The following is a 14,370-nucleotide window of genomic DNA, read 5'->3' as shown; positions in this document are numbered from 1 at the left end:
AGAGGGTAAAGGTGCTTGCTGTCGAGTCTGAGTTTCAGTGCCAGGACCCACAAGGCAGAGGGGAGAACCACACACACACACACACACACACACACACACACACACACAGTCCTGTGCCCTCCCCACGTGCAGCATGTTAACTCACAAATTAACCCATCAGTAACGCTGAAGTATAATCTACAGGAGGTTTTTTTTTTTTAAGACACCGCGACATGACATCATGTCAACGGGGGAGCCAAAGCAGCAAACCCATCAAGTCACCTTGCTGTAATAGGAGATGGCCTCTTTGTATTTGTCAATGATGTCCTCTGGGCTGAGGCAATTCTTGGCCCTTCCAATCTCAGTGCTGGTGTCAGGATTTATGCCGTTGGTGGTGAGAGCACCTGCAGACAGTGAGAGAGAGAAAACAGTCAGTCGTTCACTTTTTCCTTCCTGTCCCTCGTGTTTTTAAAGAGTCGTGTGCAAGGAGAGAGGTGAGACCTGAGCACATGCCAATGAACTCTAAACCCTGTCTGGAGTCTCCGGGTTATCCACTGGCTGTAGTGGCAGCACCGTGTGCAGTGTTAACTAACTCCGGTGGGCTTCCCGCTCTGTGAAGATTTTCCATTAAAGAACATGCAATGAATTACATAAAAGTACCATATGGACGATGACCCAGAGACCACACTGAGGCCTCAAAGGAAAGAAAATGTATGAGCCATTTCCTGAGCTGGAGAGCCGCCAAGAAAATCACTTGAAAGTGCTGGTTGCCTCTCCAAGGCTGTCACTTTCTATTTCTGATCAACCCTTGCCACCAAACTCCCACAGAGAGAGAGAGAGCTGGAGAGAACTCCATCTTCAGAACAGAAGTAACTATAGTGAGACCTCCAACTGAGGGAAGGAAAGACAGAACTGTCTTTGATGCCGTAGAGCACTCAGAAACTACCTGCTTAAAGCCTTGGTGGCTGAGCTTCTCCTAAGTCACATGTTTATTTTAGAGACAAGGGCAAATCCCAGAAGCCCAACTTCCCTGCCAGCAACTCCGTGTTTGTTAACTGCGAAGGGCCAGGACGTGCTTCGAACCTGGCCACAGGCACCTCGGAAGTGCACATGGTACCCAGGCCCGCTAATCTGGGGCTAGTTTTCTGGAGTGCATGCTTTTGCTCTCGAGTTCTGTAAACTGCCTTGTGTGTTTTCTGAAACAAGACAGAAACATGAAGAGTAGATAATGAAGTGAGGAAATGGACTGATGATGCAGAGGTGAACAAGTGAGGCTAAGAGACCGCCCAGGCGGGCAGAGGCTCTGGTGCAAAATCCTCGTCCGATAAGAAGAGAAAGAACGTTAATAGACAGCCAAGAGGAGTCGGGAGGAAGAAAATATCTCAGTTCTGTCTTGGGCCAAGGTCACATACAGAGCCAGGCATTCCCTTAGAGCGGAGTTCAAGAGGACAGTCACCATGCCTGAGGTATGCGTGCCTGCTGCTGAGCTAGAGGAAGCCAGGACCCGCACCGAAGACCTCTCCGTATGCTCGCTTCTGCAACCCAACTGCAGCAGCTGGAGGAGGGAGCACTAAGCTGAGTGCTCCCGATAGTAAGGCAGGGCCTGGAAGAGCCAGGCTCTCCCTGCTCTCAGGATGATGGACCTCCTACCTCCAAGGCTGTGCGTGGGGCCTGGCCCTGACCACAGCGCTCTGTCTTCCAATGTTTGCCTAGCATTTTGTGTCACATGTCCTGCACGAATTAATATTTAATACATGACCAGGAGTCTTGTCAAAGTTTTTTATTGGCACTAACAAAATCCCCGAGTTTTATTCGATTGAAAAAAAAAAAAGGCATGGGAGAGAGGAGAAAAGGGTTTTCATTGTTCACATGGGGTCACGTCTCTAACCCAGGAACAGGACAGGGAAAAGTCCCCAGACACTCTTCCGAAGGAAGACAGGAGTTACCCTGCTCCCTTAGTACAAGGCTAGAGGGTTTATCGCATATGAAGCAACCAAAAGCATATTATCTATAAGGAACCAGAACCTAGCTCTGCAAATCATCCAGCTGGCTTCATTTCACTCAATAAATGAATAATAAACTAAAAATACTTGCACACAGAAGACCTGATCTTTCCCAATGTCTAGTGTCTTGACAGCCCACACCTAACATGATTGTGAGCCAGTGAGACACAGTCCACAGGACCCAAGCCTCTAGCTAACAGACAGGGGAAGTCAATCCATGGGCTGGTGGGAACCCAGGCTGGAGGGAATGCAAGGTGTGTTTGAGGTGGCACATGACAGAGACTCAGAAGTGCTAGCCAGGAAGTCCTTGAATCGTTCAAAAGATTCAAGATTGTATGCAAGGTCCAATCTGGAAACTCAGGCAGATAGCTGCATCCATGTGTAGAGAGAAGAGACTAAATCAGAGACAAGCAAAGCCACAGAGAGAGCAACCGTGCAATGGCAGAGCCAAGTACCACGGTAACCCTGCCACAGCCACCTGTAATAGGAGACCAAAGCCCCAAAGCCACCAACACACAAAGCCGAGTCTCCCACACAGGTGCTGTTGGCCCTACTGGGGGACTCATAAGAAACTGTGATAGCTACAACCTGGATACTAAAGTTGGCCGTTGGCCGTTGGTGGCACACATGTAAGCTGTGCAGAGTAAACACAAGTCCTCCGAGGGCACACTGCGATGACCTCGACACTGGAAATGCCCCTGAGGCACCAGGATGGTAGCATTTTGCAGCTCACTCTCGCAGAGTCGGAATGACAAAGGAACTTTTCCTTGGTAAGATTTGTCCATTTTAAGGTGTTTGAAAATGAAAGGTTAAAAAAAATTAGAATTCCGGGGCCGTCGAGATGCCTCAGCTGGTAAAAGTAGCTGCTGTTGAACCCGACCACCCCATTTTGATCCCCAAGACTCACACTGTAAAAAGAGAGAACTGATTCCCGCCGACTTCCATGTGCACTCTAGGACCACTATGCACCAACACACCACATAAATAAACCAGTATCATCATTTTAGTTGGGATTTTAAAGCTGGATATATGCCTCTAACCCAAGAACACAGACTGAAACAGGAAATCAAGAGTTCAAAGCCAACCTGGATGACAGAACAAATTCAAGACCAAGGTTATAAGGCCCTGTCACATAAAGATGATGGATGGATGGATGGATGGATGGACGGACAGAAAGATATTCTGGTAAATTCATTAAATTATTAAAAAGGTCTATTAAATAGAATCATTTCAGTGGTGTATAAGAGCAGTAACATACATAACTGGGGATGTGAGTGGGCTGACATGGTAAGAAGAAACCATCACCAGCTCTAAGCAGAGTGGGCAGCCACTCACTGTCGGCACAGCGATAGTGAAAAGAGGAGTCTCAGCATCACATTCCGCGGGCTCTGCTGACACCACTAGGCCCACATTAAAGAACAAGTGTGAGGTCATGCATCTCTTTCCCACCTCAGGAAACAAAAGAACACATCAGGAAGAGCCTGGAGATCTACCATCAAGGAGTCAGGAGGAGGTTGACCAGGACAAAAATATTGAAAGGGTGTGGTTTTTCAGTAAGCTGAAAGAAGACCAAGAGTGGATTGCAGAAATCTCACAGAAGAAACAAAATAGAAATGGGCCCTTCCACAACAGGAAGACAGACAGACACCACCCTATGGCAGAGCACTGCTTCCTCTCAGTACACAACCAAGTTCCCAAATGCTGGGCCACAAGAAGGTCTCAACACGTGTAAATTAAATTGAATTAAATTGCAAGTAAGTCCTCACACCACCACAGCAGGAAATTTAGAAAATTCATAAATACATAGAAAATAAACACCCAACACACAGATAAACATTTCAAAGGGAAATCAGAAGATATTTCCAGTCAAACGCAGTACACCGAAAATGAGATGCCACGGGTAAGGTCGAGGAGAGACTTCTGGGTCTCACCACCCACATAAGAAAAGATGGCCAGCTGATGAGAAGACTAGAAGAAGATTAGAGAAACTAAATTCTAAGCAAGTGAGAGGAAGGAAAGAAATTTAAAGTATAACAGAACTAAGTGAAATAGAAAAAAAAAATCAATAAAACGACAAGCTACTTTAAAAAGAAAAAACAGTAACAAAACTGACAAACTGGAAGTGAAGAGAAGGAAAGACTCCAACTGTTAAAACCAAAACTGACAAGAAGAAGAAAAATTATGCCACTTGCAAGAAAATGGATGGGACTGGGCTCACCATGTTAAGAGAAAGAAGCCAGACTCCACACATAGACGCCATGTTGTCTCTCTATGAGGAACCTAGATGTAAACACAGGTACAGAGACGGGGAGGGAGGAGGGAGAGACAGAAAACGGACAGACAGACAGGCAGGCAGGCAGGCAGGAATAAAAATGCCTTTCCCTCTGTGTCACATGGCCTTGATAAATTTAGAGAAAGCCATGGTGCAAGATGGCTTAAGCCCTTCAAATCTGTTATTCTCTTTAAAAGTAGTTTTAGATATTTGACATATTTCATTTGACAGACATTTTAGGATCTACTTTAAAAAAAAAAAAAAAAGCCGGGCGTGGTGGCTCACGCCTTTAATCCCAGCACTTGGGAGGCAGAGGCAGGCGGATTTCTGAGTTCAAGGCCAGCCTAGTCTACAAAGTGAGTTCCAGAACAGCCAGGGCTATACAGAGAAACCCTGTCTCAAAAAACCGAGAGAGAGAGAGAGAGAGAGAGAGAGAGAGAGAGAGAGAAGTTAAAATAAAATCATAGTGTAGAATTCCCATCATGACTGCAGGGATTAAGCGTATGCATCACTATACTCAGCCTCTAAATAATTTTTGTGTTTGTTTTGAGAAAGGGTTTCTAAGTATAGCCTTGGCTGTCCTGGAACTCACTGTATAGATAGACCAGGCTGGCCTTGAACTCAGATATAAAATTCTTAAGGAAAAAAAAGTCAGGTCTAAAAAAATCAGACATTATTACCAATTACATAAGCAAACAGGACCGTAAAGTGATACATTATAAATTATATAATCCAGATGAAACAGACAAGCTCCTAGAAAGACACAAGACAAGTAAGAAGGAAAAGGAAGCCTTTTATTGTTGTTGTTGTTTTTCCTTTTTCCAAAGATACTGAACTAATAACCAAATAGTTTCCAAGAAGGAAAAACCCAGATAACGGCACCAGCACAGAGGAGGTCTCGAGCCAGTGCCCCTCCCCAGTGATTGCAGTTGCTAACTCTTCCTCCAGCAAGAGCTCACTGACCCCAGCAAGACCCAGACACAGGGCATGTGCAATGTGCACACGAATAAAGGACAAAAGACACGTGATCATCTAGATAAACAAGGGTTAAAAAAAAAAGACAGAAAAATTCAATACTTTCCTGGTAAAGAGCCTTCCTGCACTAGAGGAGACATTCCTAGGCCTGTGAAGGATGCCTTTAAAACCAACCTACAGCTAAAACAATACTAACGCTAAAAGGCTCGGTGTGTGTCCCCCTGAGATAAGGACTAAGACAGGACATTCTGATTCAAAATCAACAAGGAGAACTATTTCTGTTTTCAGGGACCAAGATGTTTGTAACAAAGACACTGAACTGATGAAGTCAGCCAGGCTGTGGGGTCAAAGGGTCAACACTCAAAAAGTCAAGAGACCTAGATAGGCTTGCAGCTCACCAGCTGATGGCGGTGTTAGGACAAGTCCACTCCAGTATGTACACACTTAATGATGAATGAAATGGGCTGGGAAGGTGGCTCAGAGGTTAAGAGCGCTTGCCGCTCTCACAGAGGTCAGAGTCGGGTCCCTAGTACCACATCAAGTGCCTCGCACCTGCCAGGCCAACTCCAGGGAAGCTGATGCCTTGGCACACGCGTGCACAGAAACACACATGCGCGCACACACATACATAAACAAAAATAAATCATTTTAAAATTAACAAAAATGCATGTGTATAAAGACATTTGATCCCCAACACTACAGGGGAAAAAGAAAACAACAACAAAAAACAGTAGAAAGATATTCCATGTCCATAGATTGGAAAATTTAATATCTCTCTTTGGGTTTCTTATGTATATGCAGATATATATGTATATATATATATGTGTGTGTGTGTGTGTACATATGTGTGTATACATATGTGTGTGTGTATATATTCTGGTGTCGATGTATATGCAGGCATATATTTATAAGTAGGTACTATATTATGTGTATCTGTTTATAGGTATGTACACTGAATGTGAGCCTATGGAGCACAATAGAGGAGCTGAAGTTACATGCAATTATAAGTCACCTAACGTAGTATGGCAACCAAGGACAGGACCTCCACAAGAGCAGTATGCACTCTTAACTACCCAGCCCTGGAAGAAGTAATATTCTTTAGGTGACAATATGGTATGTACCCCATGTTGGTCTACACACTCAGAGAAGTCGCTATCAAGATCCCAGCAAATTCTTTTCAGAAATTGACTATCCCTAAAATTCATATGTAAATTTAAGGGACCCAAAATAAACACAAAGTAAAATGCAAGTGGGTAGCTATGTTTAAATCTGTCTAATTTGCTTTCTGTTACCCTTTAAAGCTCTACAGCGGACATGGTTTTTGACAATAAGACATGTTTTAAAATACATACATAACTCTTGAAATAACCATAAAGAGGGAAATAAATGCCTAGTTTAAAAAATCTTCATAAGCATGGAACGAAGCTCTCATAAACTGAAGACGCTCGTCACAGGCGCCTCATGCTCCTTGGGAAGTCTCTACAGCATCTGAGCGCCAACCCCACCAACCCTACGGAGAAGGGAGCCCTAAAAACACCAGGCTCAACAAGCTCAATGGGACTATGTAAACTCTTTTCGGCAGATTGGAGTTCCATATGTAAGCCAGGATGAACTAGGTCAAACTTCACTAGACCCAGGGATGCCTTTCAAATAGAATCCTAAAGGCAGACCATCCGAGAAGCCACAGAATGCTCTGGGGAAAAGACTAAAATCCCCAACCCTGGCCCCATAGACATGTCTGTTTCACTATAGGATGCGACACACTTCGACCCAGAAAAGAATATCTTAATTGAGCCGAGAGATCAATAGTTCTCGTCTCTTGTCAGATCTAATGAATGAATCTCCTCTTCTCCAACTGGTAAAAAGGCTCAGTGTGAGCTTTGGGAAGTTTCTGCCATCCTCCAAGCTGCTGTCTCAGCAGATCACAGGCACTGTCGCATGATCTGCCCCCTGTGTGGTTAATAGCCGACAGCCTTGTCAAGGCTGTACCGAGACCAGCCCTGGGAACACCTTGTTCTCACTCGACTGCCGCAAGGCAAAATAGCACTGTGCACATCCGAGACTTTGCTAGCCATGGCTCTGACAAGCGGCGTGTCCCTAGAACATAAAAAGAACTGATGTAGCTCAATAATTGACAGAATAGGGCAGCCCCTTTCCCAGAGCAAGTACACTAGTGTCCGGCATACTTTGAAAAGGTGCTCGTTAACTGTAAGAGAAACTCCACAACCCTGAGTCCCAACAGCAGTGAGGCACCACGGTGTACCCATCAGGAGTCAGAAAGGTAACACTGGCTGTGGCAGACACAGAGGGACAAACTCACGTGCATGGGCACTGGGACTATGCCAAGGTGTGGCTGCTTTGGAGAAATATCTGGTAGTTTCTCAAGAAGGTAGACGTGGGATGACTGTCTGACCCGGCCATTCCACTCTCCAGATTTACCAACACGTAAGAGAATTGAAAACGGATACAGACAAAAATCCCCACAATGCTCATAGCAACGGTGTTCCTAAGAGACGGAGAGCAGATTCATGCAAGGGTGCGTGAGCTGACAGACTAGAGAGACAAAATGTGGCGTGTTGACTGGCCTGCATAACACACTGCAGTGATGTGAAGTCCTGAGGTGAGCTACAAAAATGGACCTTTAAAACATTAAGTTAAAGAAGTCCCAAAAGAGCCGGGCAGTGGTGGCTCACGCCTTTAATCTAGCACTTAGGAGGCAGAGGCAGGAGGATTTCTGAGTTCGAGGCCAGCCTGGGCTACAGAGTGAGTTCCAGGACAGCCAGGGCTACACAGAGAAACTCTGTCTCAAAAAGAAAAAAAAAAAAGTCCCAAAGGACCACAGTTTACAAAATGCAAGATGGAACACAGTAGGCCAGCATGGAGTGAGAAAGTAAACTACTGTGGGAGAACCTGGGGAAAATGGAGGGCAAGAGGGACTGGCCACTGTGACCACAGAGGATGCATGACCTTCTTGTTGGGGAGAGCAAAGTCCTACAATGGCCTGTTGTGCTTGGCTGTAGACTTGTTTTGAAGCTGCTTTTAAAAATTAAACAGTGTTCTCTCTCTCTCTCTCACCTGAGCTCAAATTGCAAGTCTTTTCACTAGAAGAGGGTACCAACCTGAGCAGCCAAATGGGAAAGCAAGAGAGCAGAATTAGCCAAAGGCTTCGCTTGAAGGGGGTACTCAGATGCACATACAAGGTTCAGAGCAAGAAAGGGGGTCTGAGAAAGGAATCGTTGCATTTAAAAGAAGTCTGTCTGCCACTGGGGAGGGAGGTGGCCCTCTGTTCTTAATTAGCAATGAGACAGAGGCAAGCACCCAGAGCCAGAAGAAGCACAAAGAGATGCCCAGCTAGCTTCCTCTGGGGGAAGTCAAAATCTCTCTCCACCAGATGATCAAATGCTAGTGCAAGTGGCTATGTACTCTGTGATGGTCTAGGAAAGTGGCTTCTTGGTAGGGCAGGACAATGGTTTCTCCTCTGAGAGGGTCTGGGGCACTGGCACTGACCCCTCCTTCCCAGAGCACTACCCCATGAGCTGCCAGGATCTGAACTGCAGAAGAGGGCCAAAGTAAAAGATGGCCAGGCTCTGTCCTAGCTAAAGACTCCTACTAAAGACATGAAGCTGCAGGCTTTGGCCTGGAACCTGGTGAGGCCAGGGCTGGGCATGGGATTAGAAGAGCCTCAGATACCTGCCTGTGTCCCTTGGCGAGTCCAGCTCATACTGGTCTCACTTAGGATGGCTGCAAAGATGCCCTCCAACGTCACCACTGAGTGGCAGCTCCACCCTCTGTTGGCAGCTTTCCCGACCACAGGCTCTGACGTGGTCCTACATGAAATATGACGAGTCCCGTGTTCAGAACCCAGCCGTCACCTGTTCCAGGCTCTGCAGACTCAGCTGCAAAACCTTACTCTCGACATTTTTACAAACGACAAACACATCCCTCCCTACCTCAACAGAAGTTTGGCTTTTAGAAGTCAGTCTGACTGTCTCCATCTACTTCTCCCACAAGTATGGGAGACACAACGAAATTCAGTGTTCCATCCGAGGCTCCACAAACAGTCTGGGCTCAGCAGTACCAAGGCATTCAACGTTTATTTCATTCTTGGTTGACATGTTTGTTTTGCCTCAGTTCCATGCATATGTGTGTGCTGGTTGTGTGGGCGTGTGCATGTGTGCGGGCAGGCGCCGACTCTGTCTAAAAGTACGTTTCAGATTCCCCTGAGCTGGAGTCACAGGCGCCTGTGAGTTAACAACCATGGTTGCTGGGAACCAAATTCTGGGAACCAAATTCAGTTCCTCTGCAAGAATAGGAAGCACACATTACCAATGAGCCATCTGGCCCCTCCCCAGGTTGTTTGTTTGTTTGTTTGTTTGTTTTGAGAGCAGGTATGTTTTTAAGACAGGGTGTTGATACATAGCTGAAGCCGGCTCCTTCCTCAGCCTCCTGAGTGCTAATGAGATTACAAGTGTGTGCCACCATTCCTGCCTTGTCAACCTAACTTTCACGAGTACAGAAAGTCCCCGACACCTGTCACAGGAAACCCTGCCGTTGTGTTGATTTTTCTTCAGAAAGCAAACAAAACATTATAAACATCTGGGTCCTTCACTCTTTCCACACACCGTCCTGAGAAATGTAGCCAGCAGTGTAGAGACAGGCCTTGACTCAGACAAGCAGGCTGGAGGTGCTGCCACTTCGAATTTAGACCACGCCAGATGAAAGCAGCCAGCTTGGGTGCAAAGCCCAAGGGAACATGACTGCCTGGATGATCTTCTTCGAAGGATGGTGTCTGCTGCTGCATTGTTACCTACTCATTGTTTCTAGTTAAGCCAAAAGTAACCGAGCTTATCATGAAATAGTTAAGCACAGTAACAAAGCAAGTTTCTGATGGATTCATGGCAGAAAATTAAGATGGGGAAAGAAAGACCCAACACTGAAAAAGGGGGAAAAAATGCAAGATTTCTTAAGAACACACAAGCTTGGTGGCTCACATATTAGAAGGGTGAGACAGGAGGATTGCCACTAATTCAAGACCAGCCTGAGCTACATAGCAAGACCTGTCTCACTAATAATAATAATAGTCTATAAAAAATGCAATAGGAAATTCAAATCACTGTGGAAAGGAACACAGGCCATAGACTCAGAGCAAAGTCATTACCATGGGGGGATTCAAATCAACAGCATAGGCATGCCCCGTGCATTCAGAGGATTCAAGGCACGATTCTCCAATCATTCAGTTCACCATGCTAGGGGAAAATTGCTCCTCTTCACCAGACAACAGGAAGCAGTAGGGTGCCCCATCAAACACGGACCAAACAATAATCAGGTTTGCCACAGTTCTGATTTAAAGTCACTTAAATCAGACTGTTCCAAAGACCACAAATCCAGAAACCAGAACCATTCATTCACAACACCATGAAAACAAGCACTTAAAAAATAAAAATAATAATAACCAAAAGAAACTAAGCACAGAGATCATGTACCTGGGTCAATGAGAACTTCTTGCGCCCCTGGAAGAAAGAACAGATTACGGTCTTTTATTTGGAAAATAAAACCACTTTTAAAGACAACTAGCAGAACACATTTTACAGTTTGCATCCACCCTGGTGAGCCTAAGACACTTGCAGCTACTGAGGGGAAGAGCGTGTGTGGCAGGCACCGTGCTTTTCTGGTTCCAGGAGGAGAGCAGAGGATCATACTGTCAACCCTGTAGTGAACGAAGAGGAAAATGCCCCTTTATCTCTTCCCTTCCTACTTTCTAAGCTCAGGCTCCTCACTCTCCATCAACAAGTTTCAGAAAGCCTCGTTTCACCAATAAACCAATAACAAGAGAATTTTTTTCCAAATATATGTGAGTGCTCTGACTGAGGTATCAAAGGTTTCAGAAGGAAATATAGTAGTAATACATTAATATTCCCTTCCAGATCTCTCTGTCTCTTTCTTTCTCTGTCTCTCTCCCTATAAGTCTTTGTCTCTCTCTGTGTCTGTCTGTCTGTCTGTCTCTGTGTGTGTGTGTGTGTGTGAGAGAGAGAGAGAGAGAGGGAGACAGACACAGAGAGACAGAGGCAGAGAAACACAGAGAGAGAGACTGACTTATGAACTACAGGGCACTTATCAAAGCTAAGGAAGTGATGTTTAGAGGTAGTTTATACTGAAGCGGTAGCACAGTTGGTAGAGTATTTCCCTAGTATGCATAAGGCCCTGGGGTCAATACCTAGGACAACATAAACTGGGCATGGTGACGTATGTCAGAAATTCCAGAACTCAGAAGAGACGATCAGGAGGTCAAGGCCATCCCTGGCTACATAGTAAGTCTGAGACCAGAATGGGATAGCCGTGACCCTGTCTCAGAGTGGACAGTAGAAGCTAGAAAACCAGCTCAGCAGTTAGGAGTGTTGCTCTTGCAGAGACCAAGATTCAGGTCCTGCCACCCACTCTATGCAGCTTACTGTAATTCCAGCTCTAGGGGGTCTTCTGGCCTCTGAGAGCACTTGCATGCACACAGTACACACACACACACACACAGAGAGAGAGAGAGAGAGAGAGAGAGAGAGATCAGAGGTCACAGAAATCCCCCTACTGCTGCCTTTCAGGTGCTGGGATTAAAAGCATATGCCATCATATCAAGCTAGAAGACATTTTAAGTACAAGGGTAAAGAAAAAGACACCCAGGAAGTGCCAGGCAGTGGTGGCGCATGCCTGTAATCCCAGCACTTGGGAGGCAGAGGCAGGCGGATTTCTGAGTTCAGGACCAGCCTGGTCTACAGAGTGAGTTCCTGGACAGCCAGGACTGTACGGAGAAACCCTGTCTCGAAAAACCAAAAAGAAAAAAGAAAAAAAAAAAAAAAGACACCTGGGAAGAAAGTAAGACAGACCTGAGAGAGCAAGTGAAGGTCTCCATCCTTTAATTTTATTTTTGAGACCAAGTTTTGTCTTGCTCGGTTACCAGGCAGCCCTTGAAGTTTGAACAGCCAGCTTCCTGCCTTAGCCTCCTCCATAACTAAGATTATAAACCCCAAGGTTACAGATCTGCACACCAGGCCTCACTCTTCTCTTACTTCTTGTTTTTTAAAACATTTTTTAAATGCTTATTATTTTATGTATATGAGTATACTATAGCTGTCTTCAGACACACCAGAAGAGGGTATCCGATCCCATTATAGATGGTTGTGAGCCACCATGTGGTTGCTGGGAATTGAACTCAGAACCTCTGGAAGAGCAGTCAGTGCTCTTAACCACTGAGCCATTTTTCCAGCCCCTTCTCTTACTTCTTAAGTGGATCTTTCTTCACAAAGCTATTTCTCCCTATTCTAACTCCTTAGAAATCAAACATTATAGAATGGTGGATCCAACACCCACCATGCCTGCCACCTCAGTAATGGGGGTGGAAGAGAAGACAGGACCAAGTTCGAGGCCAGCCTGGGTTACACAACAAGCTCTCATCCCTCTTCCCAATGTGGTCACGTGGAATAAATCTTCTTTTTCCTGCTTCCCACTTTTAAGTTGGTTCTGTTTGCCTTATTGAGGATGGGTGGCCAGACCTGACTTGAAACACACAGTATCACGTAAAGTTCAATAACACACCGAATGCATATAGTTGAATCTTAACACCTTCATGCAACCACCTCAGCTGACCTGGAAGCCAGCATCTCCTCCGGACCCTAGATGGTGCTTGCTAATAAGCACAGGAGTGGAGATTTAAGACCTGGCAGGCAGCCTTCTTCTCATCTGCAAGGCGCTGCAGAGCTGTGACATCATGGCTAACCATTACCTAATACTCAGAGAAAGTCCAGTGTCACTGCTGATCTGATAGCAAATCTGCAACCCTCGCTCTGAGCTACCAGAGAAAAACACATATATCCAGAAGGCTTTTTCCAGGTATGTACTGGGGATCAAATGAAGAAATCGTATTCAAGGAGCCTGGTTTTGGGTCCTCTTGTAGAAGCCAGAAAAAAAAAATAAAGCTTTAAAAATAATAAGTAAGTGCAACAGCGCCACCTATGGAACGTCCTGCAAGGATCCCCCAGAATCCGCAGACCACAGGCAAAGTTCAGTTAGCACTGGCACTGGGCAGCTTCATAGAAAGATGGCACTGTTCAACAGCTAAAGTCTGACACCCGGATATTAACCAAAGAGACAGGCTCCCAGAGGACAGTCTAAGAACAGAAAGGGGGTCTCAGAACTGGTTCTTCTTACAGTCAGGCTGCCAAACTTTCTCCCAGTCTCTGTATTTTCCCTAAAGGCAACTGAGGGGGCAGGAAAGATGGCTCAGCGGTTAAAAGCGGTTACTGCTCTCACAGAGGATTAGAGTTTAATTCCACCGCCTTACAACTAGCCTAATGCTCTCTTCTAACCTCCAAAGATACCCTCAAGCATGTGAGTGGATACATACATACTCACAAATAAAAATTTAGGGGCTAAAGAGATGGTTCAGCAATTAGGAACACTGGCTGTTCTTCCAGAGGTCCTGAACTCAATTCCCAGTAACCACACGGAGGCTCACGACATAAATAAATAAACCTTTTTTTAAAAAAAAAGTAGCTGGGCATGGTGGTACACACCCATACATAAACCCAGCACTTAAGAGACAAAGGCAGGAAGATGGGATTGTTAAAAATTCAAGGCCAGCCTCGTCTCTATCTCAAGCTCCAGGTCAGCCAGGGCTACCCTGTCAAATAAACAAACAAATCTGTAAAATAACCATGACTTCAGTCTGTCCTGTTTTCCCAGACACTCCTTAAACTCAGGCCGCTGAAAAAAGAGTTCACGGTGACAGGCAGGGGCTCTGTAAGAGGCCAACTCAGTTGCCACCCTAACTCAGCAGGAATTCAACAGCTGGGTGACAAGTCTCTGTCCCTTTAAAAAAAAAAAAAAAAAAAGAGTACTTGCTCCAACCCTCAAATGTTCCCACTGGGGAGCTGTAAATCCCTGCCCGAGGCTGAGGAGTGCTGGTAGATATTTGGACCTTTTCTTTTCTTTCCTTTTTCTTTCCTTTTTCTTTTTTTTTTTAAGGTTTATTTATTTATTATATGTAAGTACACTGTAGTTGTCTTCAGACACACCAGAAGAAGGTGTCAGATCTCTTTATGGATGGTTGTGAGCCACCATGTGGTTGCTGGGATTTGAACTCGGGACCTTTGG

The 14,370-nt window shown here is 45.4% G+C and overlaps 1 protein-coding gene across 3 annotated transcripts in view; it reads right to left on the bottom strand.

Annotated features, from left to right (window-relative positions):
• Trappc9 (trafficking protein particle complex subunit 9) overlaps positions 1 to 14,370 on the bottom strand; it is a 486,162-nt gene that overhangs the window by 456,733 nt on the left and 15,059 nt on the right. For 2 of the 3 annotated variants that reach the window (XM_021182812.3, XM_029469728.2), the window contains exons 5-6: positions 10,713 to 10,739; positions 262 to 383 (exon numbers count right to left, since the gene is read on the bottom strand). In XM_021182812.3, the coding sequence (XP_021038471.1) occupies positions 262 to 383; positions 10,713 to 10,739 (149 nt within the window). The remainder of the gene's footprint in view (positions 1 to 261; positions 384 to 10,712; positions 10,740 to 14,370) is intronic. The other variant, XM_029469729.2, reaches the window with a different exon arrangement.

This window comes from Mus caroli, unplaced genomic scaffold (assembly GCF_978045245.1).
Source record: "Mus caroli unplaced genomic scaffold, Mus_caroli_1 scaffold_16, whole genome shotgun sequence".
Lineage (NCBI taxonomy): Eukaryota > Metazoa > Chordata > Mammalia > Rodentia > Muridae > Mus > Mus caroli.
This window is presented reverse-complemented; position numbering and strand designations above follow the sequence as displayed.